Raw genomic sequence first — 21,350 nt, forward strand, 5'->3', positions numbered from 1 at the left:
ATCAGTCCTTCATTAAAGTACTCCAGAGTGGTGCAGCCATCTAAGCGCTGACCCCTCATCATCACTTAGCGCGATGCTAGCCAGCACAGGCATCTGTTAGATGATGTAACAGAACTGGTGTTTAGTGTTCTTCTCAAAGCATGTTGAGCCGTCCAATGATGTTGCGTTAGTGGCAGTTTGAAAAGATGCTTTGGCTGGATTCACAGGTCTCGGAGGAGGCTTGTGTTTGCCTTCGCCCTCCTAGTGCTGGTGGTATCATGTGACTGGGGGGGTCCTAACTAATCCGTGTAATGACTGGAGTGCAGCGAGAAGTCAAGAATAAAACTTGTGTTTAGCAGGGTTGTCCAAACTTTTGCACTTTTTTTTCTAATATGTTAACATCAGTGTTAAATAAACTGTAATGATGCTTTAAATGTGCTTTAAAGGGCTTTTAAGACTTTTGTTCAGTACTGTAGCTTTGAAGAAGCCCAGTGTGTAATTATGCCAGACACACTCATTCACAGGCTCATACTATGTACTGACAGGAAGAAGAATGAAAGAAAATATTTTTTTTTAGCCACAGGGAACTCTTTTCAGGACCAAACCCAGGATAGGGCACCAAGCCAAGAAACAGAATCCAACCAGCTATAGGATTCTGAAAACATTCATGTTCAGTTCATAATGGTGTCAATACACAACATGAACCTGTGAGTGAGTGTGTCTGGCATAACTACACACTGGGCTTTTTCAAAGCATCAGTACTGAACAAAAGTCTTAAAAGCCCTGTATAGCATTAGAATAAATACAAACAGAAATACAGTAAAAAATAAAAAAAACACATTTTATACATTTGCAGTGTATAAAAGGTGTCTTTAATTGGCTTGTATGGCTCCCATCATTAGCTGAAATGTGGTCTTCAGTGTAAAAGATAGGAGGGTCAGCTATAGAGAGGCACACAGCAGGGAGCTGCATGTCACAGACAGCTGCTGTGTGTGTGCGTAACAAATCCTTAACAATACTACACTACTCTCTCTCTCTCTTTCTCTCACTCTCTCTCTGTATTTCTCTTTCTCTGCTTCCTCCATATCTCACTTCCTCTTAATTGAGAGAACAGCAGAAACTAAGGACTATATCATAAGGTCTAAGATTTCATTTTTGATTAGTGTTGCTGAGGTTCCAGGGAAATACAGTGCTTACAAGGATGTTGGAAAATACATCACCAAGTAAGTTTCTGATGGAAATTGTGCATATTAGACATTCTACAGTTCAGAAATGTGCTTTTATGCTATATTTATAGCTTTTATGCTATATGTATAGCTTTTATGCTATATGTATAGCTTTTACGCTATATTTGCAATGAGACAAAGTGTAAGATCAGCAATGAAGTTGTATTAAGTTAGTTAATTAGGCCTCAGATGTACTATAGATTATGAATTTTGTGCAATAAACAACCATAGACGTTAAACCTACACCGTTATTATTCATGTGTTCATTCTGTTTAGACATTGTTTGCATGTCAAATTAAAATGGTTTATTAAATTTTAAATGTATATAAACATGCAATTTTTTGTTCATTCACATAATTTGAACACAGCAGCTGTTATTTATGTTGGGTCAAAAACTCGTAATGTAATTGGCCAATAGAAGTTCTCCAAAATTGCTTGGAATAAAATATTGCAACATTAAATCACATTTAAAGTTCAGAACAAGTTTCCGCTCTGCAGTACAGTTTCCATTTTTGATAGGCAGGTGTTTTTAGACAGCGATGATCTGCTCATTTGTGTTCTTGTTGATGTTCGTTATCTCTGCTTGTTGGAGTAAAGGCCTGTTCATTTCACAGTCATGAGTCTAGATGAGGACACACGTTGGCTCGAGTGGGTCACCAAGCAGTTTGAGAGCATTGCGGGAGAAGACAAGGAGATAGACCTGGATGAATTTAAAACAGCTCTGAAAGTGAAGGAGGTGAGAACTGACAGTCTGTGTGTAAATCTCAAAAAAGCAGGAATGAACAGACAAAGAATAAAAGACTGAGAAGTGTCATGATTCTGATTCTGAGAAAAGCTACTAGCGAACGTATTGATTTGGTCTACAGCTACAAGAATATGCACAACAAAAAAGACTTTTCATCAAATTTTAATCTTAATAAAATATCTTGCAGAATTTCTCAAATTTTTATTTGTGCTGTGAATCAGAAATTATTAAAAAACCACAACAAGAAGGTTTTGTGGCATTTTTGCTGTGTGATGTATATGCCCTTAGAAAAGAGATATTACAGGGGAAAGTATATATATATATATATATATATATATACACATATGTACATAAGTACAAATAGATGAATTGTCTTGCGGTTCAGGCAAATGCAGGCTGAGTGTGTAAAAAACTGCTTCACCACTGGGTAGTACTGGTGTAGCACCGTAGAAACTTCAGAATAGTGCTGCTCTGTAGTCTGACAATGCAAATAGACACATCATTTCTATTGTAAGACTTTATGTTGATATTATTTATGTCAAACTGTGTTTGTCGAATGATATAAACTGAATGAAATACTATTGCAGTACTGTAATTTAATGTGGTCATGAGGATAGGGCTATTTTTTATTGATGATAATTGAAATTAGTAAAATATAGACAGGCACGTAAGGTTGTTAGGGCCCCTTCTCTCAGCAGCGCCTGAAAAGTCACTCAGCTATAAATGTGGTGATTTACTGAATGTTGCCATGGGTACTGCGGAGGGTTTACAGTGACTTTAATGCCATCATTAGTCTATATAAATTGTGTCTTGGCACATAGTTAAGGAACGGTTACGGTTTCTAAAGGAAGGGTCTTTTCTATAGTGATGAATTAATTTGTTATTCTAACACCCAGAATGCTGTGATTTACACAAAAACATTCATTAAGCTGGTTGGGGAGTTTTATTATAAACATGGAGTGGGAATAACCATGTGGTAATATAACTACTCTGAAAAGAATGTTTCAAATGACACCCGGCAAATTAATGCTTATCAAACTAGTTAGCGCTCTTAATTTAGTCACAGTACAACAGCGTATATAAAGAGTGTCTCTTCAGTGGCAAAGCTCAATTCCAATTTCAGTACTAAAAATAATTCAGTATCTTTGAAAGGTAAGGAAGTGGAATTGTCTCAAGCACCTTTGCCTGATGATGTACAACAATGACTTTCACATGTTTGTGTAGTGTAATATCATCTGGAAATTACTGAATATGTATTCTTACAAATTGTCCTAAAATTAAGACTAGTGGTTTTACAGTACAAGGTGTGAATGTACTCTGTTTTTGTGGCTTTGTTTCTGTACTCTAGTTGCAAAAAGACAATGACTAAGGTTAAAATGTGAACTGTAACTTTGAAATGAACAGCTAAACGTTCTGTCTTGGTCAGTTGGGTGTTGTTGCACAAGAAATGAAAGTCTTATAGTGATTCATTTCCAATCCACTGTGCAGCAGTACAGAGTTAACACCCTCGAATAGCCAGGGCCTACTGGCACAGTTTATTACACACTTCTATAACCCAAGAATAGCTCCACCAGTTTGCATTGAAGTCCCTGTAGGTAACAAATCATAGGCCTTAGTATGTAATAAGCCTGGGATTTTAAGGGGTTAAAAAGTCAGTGTCCCTGTTCAGCTTCTTGTAAACTGCACAGTATGAGTCACTGTCAGCCTAACTTAGACAAGCGCTAATAATAGCATCTGAAGCCACTAAAACATAGTGGATTAAAATTTAATAGAAAGTTAAATACATAAAGCAGAAGTTGTGGCCATTCTTAGATTAAAATGTGGACTTAAAGTACACTCTCAGAAAAAAGGTACTAAACTAGCACTGGGGTGGTACTCATAAGGGTACGACTTCAGTACCTTTTGTTAGGGAACATCTTTGAACCATATTCCATTGCAGTTATATTTTTAAAGTTGTATTGACCCGTACACTCTGTCTCGTCTCCAGCCTTTTTATTTTATTATTATTTTAAAACATTAGGATATTAAAGGGTAAAACATTGGGGTGGGAATCTCTAGGCACCTCACGATTTGATTACGATTCAGAGGGCTGCGATGCGATTATAAAACGATTATCGATGCATCTTTTTTTTTCTATATAGCATTTCTATTTTCTCACTGTGTGAGCTCAAGTTTCAAGTTTATTTGTCACTTGCACAACATGTCAGGACATTTATGCATTGAAATGCTTGTGGTGAGGCTCAGCTAATCACTCTACAGAAGGTAAATAAGTGAAAATAAAAATACAAGAAAAACCAACTGAAATATATTAAATATACACAAAATATACACAGAAATATAGAGACAATATACATTTTAAAGTGACTAAGTAACTCGGTGGTATTGTTATTTAAAGTGACTTGGTACTTTTAAAGCAAAGTATTTGTAATGATCCATAATGAATTTACTTCCAATATCTTTTTTATTAAACAAATGGAAGTGATGTGGCAAGTGAACCAGAAGGCTCTCATTCACTGCTCTTGTTTGGAGAAACAGCTGCTACTCATCTGCGATAAAATGCGCAGTTACAGTGAAATAAGATCCAGTGGTGATGGATGACCACACAGCACATGTTACAGCTATTCTACCCGTTTTCTTTAGTGATTTTATAACTTCGGTTTTGGTCTCGTTGTAGTGACGGGGGGGATCGCTGTGTCAGTAAAGTATCTTTGAGACGGGTCGTGTGCAACATAGCGCGAAAGCCCTGTTTCGCAACGACTGAGAACCGCCGTGCAAACTGCAGGTCACATAGCAGCGATGCGTTATTCACATTTATAAGCAGCGCAGTTGGTTTCCTGGTACGTTAAATCTGCAACGAGAGACTGTCACACAGTAAAAAGTGGCGAAGCTGAAGTCGCTTCTCTTTTGAATTCTCCCGTTCCACCTTAAATGGTGCCGCATTTACATTCGGCGCCTCAGTTAGAATTTAAGGTGGAACGGGTAAATTCGAACAAGAAGCTGGAGAATAAGAAGCGACTTCAGCCTCGTAAAACAGTCGAACGTTGAGAGACATTTAACTGATCTACTTCAGAGGAAACGTTTTCTGGCGGAGATGGGAGGAAAGTGGCTGTAGCTGAGCTAAAGCTCAAAGCACAGCAAAGTAAATCTGCGTTTTCGTTTATATTGTTTAGTCTATACTAGGACATTAACACATACTGAGACATACTGGACATTAAATGTTGCGGCTCCCAAGGTGGTTTGATTTATGTTGAAAGGACAAAATGTTAATATTCGTGTTGTGACTCCTGACCTAACCTGGCTTTAATGCAGAGTGTGCCGGTCGGATTTCTCACTCATCCAGTAGTGTTTTTGTTATGTGCCGCCACAGATTGTCCGGGCGAGGCACTTCCGCACTTCCAAGTTCCGCCTTTTGCATTCCTTTAAAATTACGTTATAAATTAAATATTTAGAAAATTGATTTTTGACATTTGTGAATCGATTCAGAATCATTCACGTCCGCATCGCGATGCATCTAAAAATCGATTTTTTCCCGCACCCCTAGTAAAAACATATTTAAGGTACAAATTCAGACCTTAAAACCATTGTTGTAGCTTTGATGATGCATTTACATTGTTTGCACCTTGATGAATGAAAAATGTGTCTGCATAGTACATATTTTCTGACAGCATAGAGTATATAATAAAGTAGCATATTGTATTGTGTCGTTCAAGACAAGGCTCTCAATTCAATATGCACAGGGCTCTGAACAACACATTCAACAGATTTGAAGAAGTAAAGTGTAATAAAGTGTAATCTTTACCTCAAAGTTGAATACAGGGGGAGCAGCACACCTCTCATAAGTATATACTCGCAAAATTTAATTTTCTTTGAAACTGAATTGTGAATAATAATAGTAATTCTTTTCTCTGTTACAGTCATTCTTTGCAGAACGTTTCTTTGCACTGTTTGACTCTGATGGCAGTAACTCTATCAGTCTGGATGAGCTGCTGAAGGCTCTGAACCTCCTCATTCATGGCAGTGAGACGGACAAACTGCACTTCCTCTTCCAGGTCTATGATGTAGATGGTCAGTTTCCTCATTCCCTGAATACTGTATGATAACAAACTTGAATGTTGAATTTATTCTCTTAAACTATTTTTCATCATTACTGTTCTTCGTCCATTTAACTTGTATTCCATCCAACCAGTCGTAACTCACCTGAACATCTATTCACATACAGACACATTCAGACGCCATCTCTGTAACATGTAGTCAGAAAAGGTACAATGCAGGTACATTTTTCACTCATCAAGGTACAAATGATGTAAATTTACCCTCCACTTTTAAAACAGATGGTTCTATATAGAACCATGAGCACTCACAGAACCATTTGCATGCTTAAATGGTTCTTTGAGGGTGAGATGGTTCTTTAGATTGATGGAGAATGTGTTATAAATGGTTCAATATATTTCTATTAATTCTATTGCTACAAACTTGACATCATAGCAATAGCAGAACCCTTTTTGGTGCTATATAGAACCCTTTTCAAAAGTGTTCTGTATAAGACCACATACACCACATCCTCCATTAGTCTGAAAAACCATTTCACCATGCAAAGAACCATTTAATCATGAAAATGGTTCTTTAAGTGTTCAGTGCTAAAGAACCAATGAAGAGCCATAAAGTACAACAGTGGTTTTGAGTTCCAACCGTGAGCCTTAAATATGTTTTTTTATTCCCCGAGTAAAAGATATGTATTCATACCTTTTCGTAACCTAATGTTTTAAAACAGAACAGTAAAATAAAAAGCCTGAAGTCAATACAACCAGGTACTGAACACGTAGCCCTTGAGGGTACCACCCCACACTCTCCAAAATAAAGGTATGAAGCTATGACTGGGGCAGCACCCCTCTTGTCACTGGGGTGGTACCCTCAAGGGTACATCTCAGTATCTTTAGTCAGGGAACATAACTGTACCATAATCCATTAAAATTATATAATTATATTGTATTGACTCCACACACCCCGTCTCGTCTCCAGGCTTTTTATTTTATTGTTCGGTTTTAAAACATTAGATTATGAAAAGGTACAAATATGTACTTTGCACCTGGAAAAACTTATTTAAGGTACATAACAGGACCTTAAAACCACTGTTTACGTTTACCTTGTTTGTACCTTGATGAACGAATAATGTACCTGCACAGTACCTTTATCTCTAACAGTGCAGTGACAAGAGAGGTACCACCCCAGCGACAGTTTAGTACCTTTTTTCTGAGATTGTATTGCTATAGCATGTTTTGTAACCCCTGACACTACAGGTAGTGGTTCTATAGACCCTGACGAGTTGCGTACGGTACTGAAGTCCTGCCTGAGGGAAAGCGCAATCTCCTTGCCTGAGGAGAAACTCGACGACCTGACGCTAGCCCTGTTTGAGTCGGCTGATAAAGACAACAGTGGCTCCATCACATTTGAGGAGCTAAAGGCAGAGCTGGAGACCTTCCCTGAGGTCATGGAGAACCTCACCATCAGGTAGCAGCTAAAAGAATTTTTCAAATAAGCAGAATCAAAACCCTGCACCCACCCTGTAGACTGAAGAAGATATTGTAGATGTCAACATTCCACAATTGTGTTATAAATTGCCTATTTTAACTTGAAGTCTGAGGGACCTGTAGGTGGATCCATACTAAGATTTCTCACTCTCTACTGCATTATGCAGATATTCATTTCATAGTAGTTACTGTATAATAAGCCTTAAGATTAATTGCTGAATAATAAGCCTAGGGATTATGAGGACAAGCTTGTTATAACTGTTATTTCCTTCAGTGCTGCTAACTGGTTAAAGCCCTCCTGAACTGGAGCAGAAGAGGCGGCAGACCCCGCGCTACCTGACCCGAGCCTACTGGCACAACAACAGCCGAAAGCTGCTTTTCCTCTGCTTCTACTCATTCCTCAATGTGCTCCTCTTCATCGTATACATGCTGCAGCATGCTCCTGGTGGACTCTGGTTGATGCTGGCAAAAGGCTGTGGAATATGCCTCGACCTCAACTGCACTTTCATTGTGGTAAGTACACGTGGATCTGATTCTGATGAGGAGACTGAAGTTAGCTCTTAACATCTTCCCCTTTCAGGTGACTCTTTCAGTTAAAGATCAATGCTGTCATTACCGGATTGGAAGGCATGCTACTACAGACTGATCTTGTCTGCAGGTGCTGATGTTACGGCGCTGTCTCACCTGGCTGAGGGCCACCTGGGTAGTGAGGGTCTTACCTTTAGACCAGAACATCCTGCTGCACCAGATAGTGGGTTACACCATCCTTGTCTTCAGTGTGGCGCACACAATGGCTCACATCATGAACTTTAGTACGTTTGAAATTAAATTTTTAACAGAATTTTGTAGAGTTGCTCTCAGTACTGCTTCATCTCCCCAAACCAAGGCCTGACAAAGTACAGATCTTGAAACAGACACAGCTACAGCATTTGTCATTGTCGCCACATATTAGCCACAGTTAGTGAACTAGAAAGAAGTCAGTTAGTGTTACATGAACGACGATGATTTAGGTCTTTAGGTTTACAATGAGTAAAAGAGACATACATACATACATACATACATACATACATACATACATACATACATACATACATACATACATACATACATACATACATACATACATACATACATACATACATACATACATACATACATACATACATCATCTAAATCGCTTATCCTTCTGGGTCACGGTGGGGTGCTGGAGCCTATCCCAGCTGTCATTGGGCGGAAGGCAGGATACACCCTGGACGGGTCGCCAGTCCATCACAGGGCAGACAGACAGACATATACATTCACACACACTCACACCTAGGGGCAATTTAGCATGTCCAATCAGCCTGACTGCATGTCTTTGGACTGTGGGAGGAAACCCACGCAGACACGGGGAGAACATGCAAACTCCACACAGAAATGACCCTGGTCACCCGGCCGGGAATCGAACCCAGACTATTCTCACTGTGAGGCGACAGCACTACCCACTGCGCCACCGTGCCACCTAAAAGAGGAATAGTGCCATCTTAATGATAATAACAGATTAATCACTTCCGAAAAATTGTGCTAATCTCATGAACATGATTGATTCTCATTTGGTATAAGAACTGTATGCATATAGCAATGTAATATTCTACACTGAATGTCAATTGTTAAAGTAAGTACAAGATAAAAAATATGCTCTATTCAACTAATGTGTTTATGTAACCCTGTCTTCTCTCAGTTCACCTAACCCAGGTGCACGAAAGTTATCAGCTGTGGGAATATGTCTTCACCACTCGTCCTGGTATCGGCTGGGTTAAAGGCACCGCCTCCATCACCGGGATTGTGCTGCAGGTCCTCATCTGCCTCATGGTGGTCTGCTCTAGCACATTTGTCAGACGCAGTGGCCATTTTGAGGTAACAAAAATAAGTGATTTCCTCTAGTATGGGGACGGTCAAGGTTACAGTCTCAGAAATTAAGCTGAAAATGAAAAAAGTCCCATATGTCCAGTTAGAGGCAAAAATATTGGGACAATGAGGTGGTTAGGACACTATGAACATAGACTTAACAAGCACCAACTGAAACAGCATGCCACAATGACTTGGCAAAGCATTTCAAATGAAGTTATCAGGAGTCTGGTTATGTCCATGGATTGCAGATTTTGAGGCAGTTATTGTATATAATGGCTTTGTGACCAAATACTAACTTTAAAACTTGTAGTTTTAACTTTAAAAGTTGATGAATAACTACAACACATTGCTTTTTTTCCCCTGTATGGTTTATGTTGATCTGGAACACAATAACCTTACCATAATAACCATAAATATATGGCAAAAATAACCCACATTGTCCTAGTGTTTTTGCTTCTCACTCTGTTTCTTCAATCTTTCATATGCTATGATTGTGGAAATGACAGTAGAAGTAAGCTGATCTCTTTACATTACCTTAATCATTGTATTAATGTCATTTACTGTCTAATGCTCTTCAACTGACACTAAAATCATAATTAAACTTCTAGCCTGTGGCACAAACAACATGTAGACTAGGAACTAGTAAAGTCTACATTCTGTAAAAGTAGCAAAACCTTTAGACATGCCATAGCATCCGCTTTTTTCCTTTACAACTATATATATGACAGTGGGTAACTTTGTCTGTTTAGGTGTTCTACTGGTCCCATCTGTCCTATATCTGGGTTTGGGCACTGCTCATAATCCACTGTACCAACTTCTGGAAATGGTTTGTAGCACCTGGTATAATTTTCCTTGTGGAGAAGTTAGTTGGCATTGCTGTGTCTCGCATGGGTGGCCTGTACATCGTTGAGGTCAACTTGCTGCCGTCTAAGGTACTGTCAGACTCTGCAGTCTATGTTTTATCTCATAAGTGATTGTTTGATATTTAGGATATTCTCATATTCTGATCATTAAGTTTGTACCGGCTTGTGGAAGTCAATTACACAGTGCAGTCCATGAAAATGGACAAATGACATCGTTTTTTTTGTTCTGTCTTCCAGTACATTGGATTTAAAAAAAAGAAAAATGACTGTTAAGTCAAAGTACAGCTTGCAATCTTCAAAGTTAGGACCAGCACTTAGCCACTGCTTCATTTTAAACTCAATGGGCCTCATTCACCAATATCTTCCTAAGATTTTTCTTAAATTTGTTCTTGAGAAAGGTCCTAAGAAAAGGTCTACGTCAGATTCGTCACGTGTTCTTAAACCTCAGAACTGTTTGTACCTTTGTGCTCTTTAGTGTGTGTAGATTCTGTTCTTACCTAAGAACAAATCCCAAATAAGAAAACCCCAAATAAGAAAACATTGATGAATGTCAGAATCTTCGTCAAAACTGTACAAGTGGGTTTTAAGAAGAAATTTATTCTTAAGAACAGTTGGTGAAAGAGGCCTAATGTATTGGAGTACAGAACAAAACAACAAAAAACTATGTCATTGTTTAGGTACTTACAGACTGCAGTGTGTGATTAATCCACGCAATGTACTTTACACTTCCACTTTAGCCTGTTTTTTGTTGACATTGAAGGTAACTCATCTGGTGATCAAGCGGCCACCTTTCTTCCAATTCAAACCTGGAGACTACGTCTACATCAACATACCAGTCATAGCAAAGTACGAGTGGCACCCCTTCACTATCAGCAGTGCCCCTGAGCAGCAAGGTACCACCAACTAGTTGATCTCTAACCTTAACTATGACCAGCCCTTACCTTACTTTTTGTACTGTGTAATCTAGGCCACATACTCTTCATACACCATAAATAGAAGAGTATAAATAGAACAGTAGATAGAAGATAGATAGGAAACAGAAATAGAGAAAATGGCAAAGATGGGAACTGGCATATGAGCAACTGTGTAAAGAGAAAACCATGATGTTTCATTTGTGTTCTGAAAAAAAGCTTTTAGACCCTCTTTGGCTACCAACGATGTGTTATATATGAATATGGAGAGATAATAAGTCATATAATAATGTCATTTAATCCATAGATACCATATGGCTCCATGTACGCTCAATGGGCCAGTGGACAAATCGCCTGTTTGAGTATTTCAGACAGTCTGATAGCCTAGCCATCAGCAACAAGAGGCTCACAGCCAGCCTGAGGAACCGTCACCACCAGACCAAAACCCAAGTGAGCGAGCACGAATCTCCTCATTTTCCAGCCACAAGATTTTACTATACTGTTGTTTCGCATTCCAGATTATTTGTTTTCTGACAAGCATTTTAATAACAGCCGTTGCTTGTACACACAGTTGATCTGTTTTTCTCAAACACATGTACATGACAGGAAGAGCTGTTCAAGTCCTTGAGCTGTAATGGAGCTGTAGCATCTAATGAGGACCTTGCTATTGAGCTAACTCTGTATAGGTTGAATGGAGCACGCAGCACTTCCCAGAAGCCACATATGGATCCCACAGTGCAAGCAGAACTGGGAGATGCCCCGTCAGCCACTAGAGAGGTCAGTTATCCTTCTTGTTGTGTTCCAGTTGCTCCAGATTTGGCAGTTGATGGTAAAAAATTCAACCTATTTACCAACATTTGTTGCACATCAAAATGTGATTTAAAAAAGCTTCAAGCCATGTGCTAACATCAGCTGTTGTGTTGGGTTTGATATTGATGTTCATAACTTTGCCACATAAACAGTTTTATAATCTATTTTACAGCAATAATACAATGTTATAATCTGTAATCTTACAGATCTCCACTAAACTGAGTGAGAATCACAGGTATTGTGACATCAAGGTGAGCAATGACTGTAAGGATGTAATTACTGAAGATTGCTGTCATTTAATAATATTATTAGTAGTAGTATTAATAGCTTTTCAGATGCACTAACTGGTCTACACAAATGTTACCGATACTATGATTCTATCTTATGTTTATCACCACTGAAATAAATATTGAAATGAATGCAACGAGTGGTTGATAAAGTGTCATGTTTCTCTGTTCTACAGTGTTATGTAGATGGACCCTATGGCACCCCCACCAGGCAAATCTTTGCCTCAGAGCATGCAGTGCTGATAGGTGCTGGAATTGGCATCACTCCTTTTGCATCCATTTTGCAGAGCATTATGTACCGGTGAGATCCCACAACATTCAGCCTTCGTTACAGCAAATCATATGGGATACAGTTCTGTGCAAGTCCAACCATTTATTTAATTTCCAGTCAAAACATCCATTAGAGTAAGTTATTCATTTTTAGGAGATATTTCTTAGGAGATATAAGATAACCCATTTGTATAAGGAAAGTCAAAGGAAAATAAGTGAAAAAAAAGAGGTTTTCAAAACTAAAGCTCAAAAAATGATTTAAAAATTTAGAGAAAATGGGACCATTAATAACCACCAAGACCTGGTAAACCACCAAAACTGTCACCATCAGACAAACAGAACTTAAAGATTTCATCTCTGAGGTAGAGGAGAAAATCAAGCTCCACTCTCACTTCAGATCTGAGAAAAATCTACAGGTGTTTCTGTCCATCCATCTACTGTCAGAAAACAACTCAACACTATGAGTCCGATAGGATGTGTAGCTGTTAAGAAGCTGTTACTGAGAAAAGAAAATAGACAAAAAAGAAGAAAATTTGCAAATCAATGATCTGCTGGTGTCTTCAGAACAATGTACTGACCACTCCAGAGTCCAGACATTAATGTCACTGAATGTGTTTGGGATTACTTGGATCATAAGAAGCAGAAAATACAACCAACTTCCAAGACTGAACTTGAAAGGTGTGAAAAAACATCTCTGCAGATTTACTTGAAAAACTGAAAGTCTCACAAAAACAACGGAAGCTGTAATAAAGACAAAGACTGAACATAGTGAGAACTGAAAAATCCTACATTATATGTAGTTGTTGAGGCTTCTGTGAAATTTTCTGTTGAATAAATGTTTTCTGCTTCTTGGGGCTAAAAAATGATTAATTTATACTTAAGAGCTGTTTTAGACTGACATCTCTGATGTTTACATAGTGCTGTACATGCATGTGGCAGTAGAAACACAATCAGTCTCAGACTGCATATTTTCAAACAAGCAAACAAAAAAACCTCTTACTCTTCTGCTGCAGCTACCGAATGAGGAAGCAAAACTGTCCCAACTGTAACTATTCTTGGTGCGAGACTATCAAAGACAATGAGATGAAGCTGAGGAAGGTAAGACATCAAGGCCTGTAAAAATATTTCAGTCATTCAGCATTCAGTGCCGATAACTTCATTGACTTTGCTTGTTTATGCTGATTAAAACTAGATAAAAAGGTCAATTTTATACATTCAGGACAATGCAAAAAAAATGAGTACAACAAGTGAATTAAGTCTACTTAATTAATAATTTGAATTTACTTAAAAGTAGATCAGAGAAGTCTGCTTATCTGTGACAATGAAAGAATTAAGTGAAATGGGATTGACTACAACCCCATCAAACTGTTTGTTTGCCTGGAGGGAAGATCTGGCCTACAGATGTCACGTTAAAGTTTCATCCCACTACAGGTGGACTTCATCTGGATAAACCGGGATCAGAAGTCCTTTGAGTGGTTTGTGAGCCTGCTGACCAAGCTGGAGATGGACCAGGCTGATGAGGAGCCCGAGGGTAAGAGAGAGAGAGAGGGAGAGGGAGAGGGAGAGAGAGAGAGAGAGAGAGAGAGAGAGAGAGAGAGAGAGAGAGAGAGAGAATCACAGAGACTAGTTTGTGTATTAATTGTTTTTTTTTATTTTTTCAGGTCGATTTTTGGAGATGCACATGTACATGACTTCAGCTCTCAGCAAGAATGACATGAAAGCTATCGGACTGCAGATGGCACTGGACTTGCTGGCAAAGAAAGAGAAGAGAGACTCTATCACTGGCCTCCGCACACGCACACAGCCGGGCAGACCGGACTGGGGCAAGGTGAGCGACAAGCAGTCTAGCTCAGCGGAATTCAGCAGCTACAGGCCTATATTCTCTAATACTCATTCATTATCTGTCCACTAGTTTACAGTCTCTATGTTGAATGTTCCCAGTTCAGTATATGATATGATATGATATGATATATGATATGATATGGGCTTTCTCTTTTCCATTAATTTTCCAGAACTGTTCAGATGATCAAAACTTTATTTGAATAGATTATTCCAATTTTCACTGTGTTCTGTGAAATGCGCTCTAGGTGTTCCAGAAGGTGTCTGAGGAGAAGAAAGGCAAAGTCCACGTGTTCTACTGCGGTGCCCCAGCTCTTGCTAAAGTCATCAAGGCTCAGTGTGAGCATTTTGGATTCAATTTCTACAAGGAAAACTTCTGAGACTTCCTACCTCCTCACATTTACTCATCAGCTATTTCTTACTCTGCCCTGCTAGCATAAACGGATGCTTGTTTTCTCTGACCTACCAGAACCAGATCTTAATCTAGCTTTAAAATGTGACATTCTCCTTTTGTACTTTATGTTTGTCAGTATTTCTGTATGCACTTGGCCTTTGCACTCACACCTCATTGATAATGAATTGAAAAGTAGGATTCATCTATTTTAATAAACAAATGTAGTGTCAGCCATTTAGAAATAGTTTACATATCACAGCTGATGTAGGACTGAGCATCATTATTATTAAGGATTAAAAGTGCAGTGTGATAAGGCTGTATTAATAGCACATTTTCCTTTATATGCATTGTCTTTTTTGTGTCAAACAAATAGGATGAATATATCCTAGATACAGAATAGAGCCTATGTATTGTCATGTATATTGTTATTGTGCATGTCTTGCATTATGTCTTTGTTATTAGACATTTACTCAGTTAAACAATACCTATGACTGACAGAGGTAAAAGTATGTCTGTAATCTGTTGTGTTCCTGTAGCATTACTTACTATATACTGCACACACGCGCACTCACTGGACACTTTATCAGGTACACCAACCTTGTATTTACACTAGTCATTTTGTCAGGTCTGCTTACCATGTGGGTGAACCGTGTTCAACAATTATAGACTCTAGTCCATCCGTTTCTCTTTATACTTTGTTATTGTGTTCATCAATGGTCAGGACCTCAACAGGACCACCACAGCCAGGTATTATTTGGGTGGTGGATCTACGAAGTGCATCTATATGGTAATTGGACCTAATGAAAGGTACGTGTACTTAAAGTGGCCAGTGAGCAGATTAGGTCAATGTATATTGAAAATATTTGTATTCTTTTGGAAAGTCAAAATGTCAGTTTATGTTAAGGACCTGTTGGTTAAAATGTTAATTAAAGTTTAATTTCAGCTTTAGAGAGTAAAAGTCATGTCATTCTTTTTCGTTGCAGAATTAACTGAGTTAACGTCTCCGTCCCATTTGATGAATGCTAAGCTACATGGCGCCATCTCGTGGTCCTGTATGCAAATGCACTTGACTATTGATTAATAACGGCCTAAGCGGTTTGATTAGCATTTGCGTGATTACACAAGTCGTTTTCGGCGTTATGTAGATTAACGACTGACACAGTAATAACGGATGAATTTTAATATCAATTCGTAATTCAAGCTCTAATACATATTATGGCCTTTAACCAGAGCCTAGACTGCAATTTGTTATTACGCGAAGCACTAGTTCATCCTGTATGTCACATAGTAAATCCGTCGAAGCCACGCCTCTCTGACTGGCTGATTGGCTAATGTGACTGTCCCCTGCGTTTTCATTGGCTCAACGCTCTGTCACTCCGTGATGTACAGTGATGCAGGTTTGGAAGAAGGGGGCTTTGTTTGTGGTCAGATTTGTTGTCAGTTCATTTGAAATAGCTTTAAAATTCAGATAACAGCAGCACTTCAGTCTTGTCCTCTGCTGTGTGAACGTACTGAGCAGGACACTACAGGTGCAGGTAAGTGTTCCGATTTCTGCTTTTCTAATACTGCTTCCTATCTAACGCCCTCTTTCGCATTCAGAATCACGTGAACCCCGCAGCTTCAGACCCAAACCCTACTCACTGCCCAGCTGTCCGCATGAAGATATGCTTTCAGAGACCAATAAAGTTAAATGTAGATCCCTTTTAAGCACTACCCACATTATTATACCAAAATGAACGAATTACAGTAGCCTATTTGTAACCGTCATCAAATCACAATTAGCTGCTTAGGACTCACTGTAGGTACCTTCATGTCCATCTCTAATTCTGAAGTTAAGTAATAACTAATTTATTAAAGTGTTTCTCTCTGTGACACTTAGTGTGTTTTAAGTGTCCCCTGGTCACTGATGGAATTTCTTAGGCAGCCAGCACCAGAGCCTGAAGGCAGACTTGAGGCGGGCAGCTCCTGCAGCGTACCTTGAGATGTCTTCCAGTGTAAGATCTGCTGCCTCTGCATGGCTGTGATGTGAGGATGCGCTGCCTGGTGGCGAGAGTCAACCACAAGACTCTGATAGTCATCTGTGCAGTCTTCGCCCTGATTACTGTGCTGCTATGGAACAAGTGCTCGAGCGACGTGACTTTCCATACCCCAACCAAGCCCCAACCTGAGCCTGCACCCACCCTGGAGGAAGAGGAGGACAATGGGCAGCCCCCAGAAGCACCCCCTGTGGCCAGGGAGGTCCCGTATGAGGAAATTGACTGCCTCATCAATGAGGATATCACCATCAAAGGGCGCCGGGAGGGCAATGAGGTGTACCTGCCCTTCAGCTGGGTGGAGAAGTACTTTGACGTGTATGGACGTCTGGTGCAGTATGACGGTACAGAGCGCTTTGAATTCTCCCACAGCTACTCACGGGTGTACGCCCAGAGGGAGCCCTATCATCCGGATGGGGTCTTTATGTCCTTCGAGGGCTACAACGTGGAGGTGAGAGACCGGGTGAAGTGCATCAGCGGAGTGGAGGGTATGTGATTTCTTCAGCTAAGAGCTTACGGTCTATAACGTAGGGATTTCCTGGTTTTCCCAGTTTACTTTTATAGTAATAAACCCCACACCCAGTAATTGTAAAAATCGCCAATTGAGTCAGCACAAAGGTTGGACATAGGTGAGGTTGCAGACCAAGGAAAGAATGGATGACTATTAAAATATGGTAAATGGTTATATGAACAGTTTCTAAAATGTGATTGGGATCCAGAACTGATTACAGAACTGATTTTGCTTCTACTTAGGTGTGCCCATATCCACACAGTGGGGACCACAAGGCTACTTCTACCCTATACAGATAGCTCAGTATGGACTGAGTCACTACAGTAAGAACCTTACAGAGAAGCCACCTGACATAAAGACTTACGGTATGGAAGAGAGAGATGGCAGCTCCAACCCCTGGACTGTTCCCAAGGGCTGTTCCCTTTCCAAGGTCCATGACCCAGGCAACTCAGCCACTGTTCACCAGTTCAACACACCAGGTACGAACTCCCATGATGAACTGTCACACAATGAGTACAAGTCAATTTGTAACATAACAATGTAGCACTGAACTGTAGCGATTAGGTTTTTGGGTTGATATAATCATGATCCCAAATATAGTGCTGTTACATTAGCTCTTAGATTAGCACACCAAGAAATCAATAGTACTATACAAATAAGAGGTATACAGATCGTAATCAGATCATTAAGATTTTTTTATAGCCATGTGTTTAGGCAGATTTTTATTAGCCAATTTTTTTAATACCTGAAGCTCACAAAGTTGGTTAAATTAATCACACTAGCACATTTCAAGTACTTTCTATTCGCCAAAGTTCCAACATAAATAATATTATTTGCTCTTTAATTGGCTAGACTGGTATAAAAAACTTGCAAAGGTTCTTAAGACAAACACTAAGAACTTCACAAGAATGTTCTTAAACACAATTCCAGAGAAAAACTTAATTTCTCAGATATTCTCTTAAGATAATCTTAATCATTTTCTGAAAAATTTCCTTAGAAAATCTTCATTGTTTTCTTATGTATGCTACATTGCATTTTTTCATGTAGCATAATGATGCGAGATACATTTTGTATTAACTTTTACTTATACCAGGCATTTCAAAAATTTTAGAAGTAGAGGTAATGGAAGAAATAGCCAGCAGGAAAAAAATCCTCATTGGACAATATGATAATTGTGGGCTGACAGACGAGGATGAGGAGTAGCAGAGACACTGTCTATGATAAATTTAGATGCTCATCTTGTCAACTCTTGTCTTAAGACAGTATTTGAAGAATAAGAATTTCTCATTAATTTTTTCTTAAGAATGAAGAAAAAACACATAATTAAGAAGATTTTCTTTCTTAAGACATTTTCATGAATCCGACCCCAGTATTCCCATTTTTCACCTAAATTTTAGATGCCAGTATAGTTGTATAATAACTCAAAGGGATGCCAAAGATTCCCTTACAGCACTGTGTCTAACTATGTCTCCTTTGTTTTGTGTAGACAATTCTGAGGGTATATCTCTGCCTCTGGACAACTCAAAGGATTTTGTCCTGTCCTTCAACTTAAAGTTCACTTCCAACGGCAGCGTGTCAGTGGTTCTGGAGACAACGGAGAAAGGACCCCCGTATGTCATCCACTATGTCACTAGCTCCCTCCTCATTTCCTTTAAGGACAGGCAGGTCACGTATGGCATTGGTCCCCGAACAGCCTGGAGTTTGCTGAGTCGAGACTTGGTGACTGACCTGCGTAAGGGAGTTGGTTTGTCCAACACCAAAGTAGTGAAGGCGACTCGGATCATGCCTCGACGTGTGGTCCAACTGGAACTGCATGGCTCAGGTTTCATCAGCAACATCAGCATCTCCTCCACAGCTCACATGGCTGCCTTCTTTGCTGCGAGTGATTGGCTCCTCCGCAATCAGGACGAGCGTGGCGGATGGCCAATCAAAGTGGCTCGGAAGTTGGGGGAGGGCTTTAAAACCTTGGAACCTGGCTGGTACTCGGCTATGGCCCAGGGCCAAGCCATGTCCACTCTGGTGAGGGCTTACCTGGTCACACATGACCCTGTGTACCTTAGTTCTGCCATGAGGGCCACGGCGCCATTCAAGCGGACCTCAGAGCAGCATGGTGTAAAGGCCCTGTTCATGAACAAGCACGACTGGTATGAAGAGTACCCAACCACACCCAGCTCCTTCGTGCTCAATGGCTTCATCTACTCTCTGATTGGACTTTTTGATGTGGCAGAAATAGCGGGGGACAAATTTGGCCGAGAAGCGGGTATACTGTTCAGCCGAGGATTAGAGTCGCTGAAAGCCATGCTGCCGCTTTTTGATACAGGTTCTGGAACTGTGTATGACCTGAGACATTTCACACTGGGTGTGGCACCAAATCTAGCGCGCTGGGACTACCATACCACTCACATAAACCAGCTGCAGCTGCTGGCTTCCATAGATAGTAGCCCCATTTTCAGAGACTACGCCAGACGCTGGAAGACCTATTTGAAAGGTGGTCGTGCCAAGCATAACTAGAGTTACTCTAAAAAGACTCGTTTTTTACCATAAGGAACCTCTTGAACTGATAAAAACCGAAACCAAATCGGTGTTGTGATTAAAACAATAAAGACTTGTTGATAAGAAGAATGCGGCACTTAGAGATCTAATCTGCAAGATTGGTATTGTAGTCAATCGAGGCATATTTTACAGGATCAATCTTAACTATACAAAGCTTGAGAAAATATTAATCCTATGTTAAGGCTATTTTACCCCGTTTCGCTTTGTTTTCAACACTGTTGTAGAGGTGCCAGCTGAACATTATCCACAACTTGGAAAAATGAAATGCTTTTTCAAAAGTTTCAAAATGCGGTCTAAATGTCACCATATGTACATTTCTTAAGTTAAAATGAAAACAGCCCAACAGCCACTTGTACTATCTGCTTTAGCAGTGTTTCAACTGTGGTTAAGCTAGCTGCCTTTATCAGTTAAACTAGCCAGAAGTGTAATTGGAGCATTCAGCAGTAACAACGGTAAAGGCAATGGTAACTAAGTAAGATAAAGATAAGATTAAGTAATTTTAATGTAGCATTTTGAAAAAAAAAGGCAGCCTAGCATATCTAATATAAATTAGATTGGTTTTACTAACTTTAATGTTCTTGATGTGTGGATTGTGTGGCTGTATTGTCTATGAAAATTCAACTAGTGGATTGGTACCTGGTTTATAATTGATAATAATGACAGTCGATAATTGGGCAAAAAAGTTTGCTCGATAACCCAGTCACAGCTAAGATAAGAAATGTCATCCAGTAGTTTAAGCTTAGTTCATCTTAGACATACATCCACATTTTTGAAGTTGCTAAGCTTTAATGCTCCCATTTCAAGAAACTGTTTTTTTATATTTAAACGATTGTACCGAGAGCGACAGTTTTTTAAGACTTCTAAAATAGTGGTTCCTTAGGAAAAGCGATTGTGACATTTACATGCACTTTAAGGTAAGCACATTAAATCTTACATATTATGGTTGGGTACAATGAACAGTGATAGAAGCAAATATTAGGACTGCGGGTATCTGTACAGCAATTATGAACAGCATATTGTGGCATTTCATGACAAGAAATGGTGGGCTTATTCAAGGTCTTGTGGGGTGTGCAATAGTTTTAAATGGTGTAACTTACATTGTATGTTGTATTTATATGTTTTGTGGTAACTGGCTGTCAGTTTGAAATTTCTTTGCTCATATAGTCATAGAAATTGAATTTTGAGGAGTGATATGTGCCATACAGCTCACACAACACAGGTTTTGGATAAATGTGTAGAAATTCTGCTTGATTGTTTTTATATTATGAACAGCTTTGAGGTTAAAATAAATGTATTTAGTCATTACTGTCGTGTACACTTCTCTCATTCACCAGCTCCCAGAGTTCACTGGTATTTCTTTGTTAACCCCTTAAAATCCCAGGCTTGTTACATACTAAGGCTTATAATTTAGTTACTACAGAGACTTCAGTGCAAACTGGTTGAACCATCCTTAGTTTGTAGAGTGTGTAAAACTTAAAACTTTTAAGGAGTTAACATTTTAAGGAGTTAAC

General features: G+C 39.3%; 2 protein-coding genes across 4 annotated transcripts; both read left to right on the top strand.

The window, feature by feature from the left end:
- Nucleotides 1–112: 112 nt before the first annotated feature.
- Nucleotides 113–15,580, top strand: nox5 (NADPH oxidase, EF-hand calcium binding domain 5). The gene is given in 18 exon segments (XM_036576446.1): nt 113–1,202; nt 1,820–1,941; nt 5,865–6,015; nt 7,248–7,458; nt 7,753–7,771; nt 7,773–7,991; nt 8,137–8,290; nt 9,199–9,374; nt 10,118–10,300; nt 10,992–11,124; nt 11,450–11,592; nt 11,749–11,919; nt 12,159–12,203; nt 12,416–12,540; nt 13,523–13,607; nt 13,941–14,040; nt 14,171–14,337; nt 14,597–15,580. Coding segments are annotated over 18 exon segments (2,358 nt in total). The 5' UTR covers nt 113–1,180; the 3' UTR covers nt 14,729–15,580.
- A 534-nt stretch (nt 15,581–16,114) lies between these two features.
- On the top strand, nt 16,115–21,144 carry glcea (glucuronic acid epimerase a). Of its 3 annotated transcripts, none has more exons than XM_036576447.1 (4): nt 16,115–16,277; nt 16,622–17,263; nt 17,529–17,765; nt 18,773–21,144. In XM_036576447.1, the coding sequence occupies exons 2-4, from the start codon at nt 16,774–16,776 to the stop codon at nt 19,795–19,797; spliced, it is 1,752 nt and encodes a 583-aa protein (XP_036432340.1). In that variant the 5' UTR covers nt 16,115–16,277; nt 16,622–16,773; the 3' UTR covers nt 19,798–21,144. The 3 variants fall into 3 exon arrangements, with proteins under 3 accessions (XP_036432340.1, XP_036432341.1, XP_036432342.1); XM_036576448.1 differs by having other exon boundaries at nt 16,663–17,263; XM_036576449.1 differs by having other exon boundaries at nt 16,260–16,277; nt 16,667–17,263.
- Nucleotides 21,145–21,350: the final 206 nt, after the last annotated feature.

The sequence above is a fragment of the Colossoma macropomum genome, unplaced genomic scaffold (genome assembly GCF_904425465.1).
Source record: "Colossoma macropomum unplaced genomic scaffold, Colossoma_macropomum, whole genome shotgun sequence".
NCBI lineage: Eukaryota > Metazoa > Chordata > Actinopteri > Characiformes > Serrasalmidae > Colossoma > Colossoma macropomum.

What these genes read in the sequence shown, in the direction of transcription:
- glcea (XM_036576447.1), top strand. Translation starts at nt 16,774, where the DNA reads ATGCGCTGCCTGGTGGCGAGAGTCAACCACAAGACTCTGATAGTCATC. An exon ending in GTGCATCAGCGGAGTGGAGG is followed by an intron (nt 17,264 to 17,528) that starts GTATGTGATTTC and finishes GCTTCTACTTAG; the next exon opens with GTGTGCCCATATCCACACAG. An exon ending in TCACCAGTTCAACACACCAG is followed by an intron (nt 17,766 to 18,772) that starts GTACGAACTCCC and finishes TGTTTTGTGTAG; the next exon opens with ACAATTCTGAGGGTATATCT.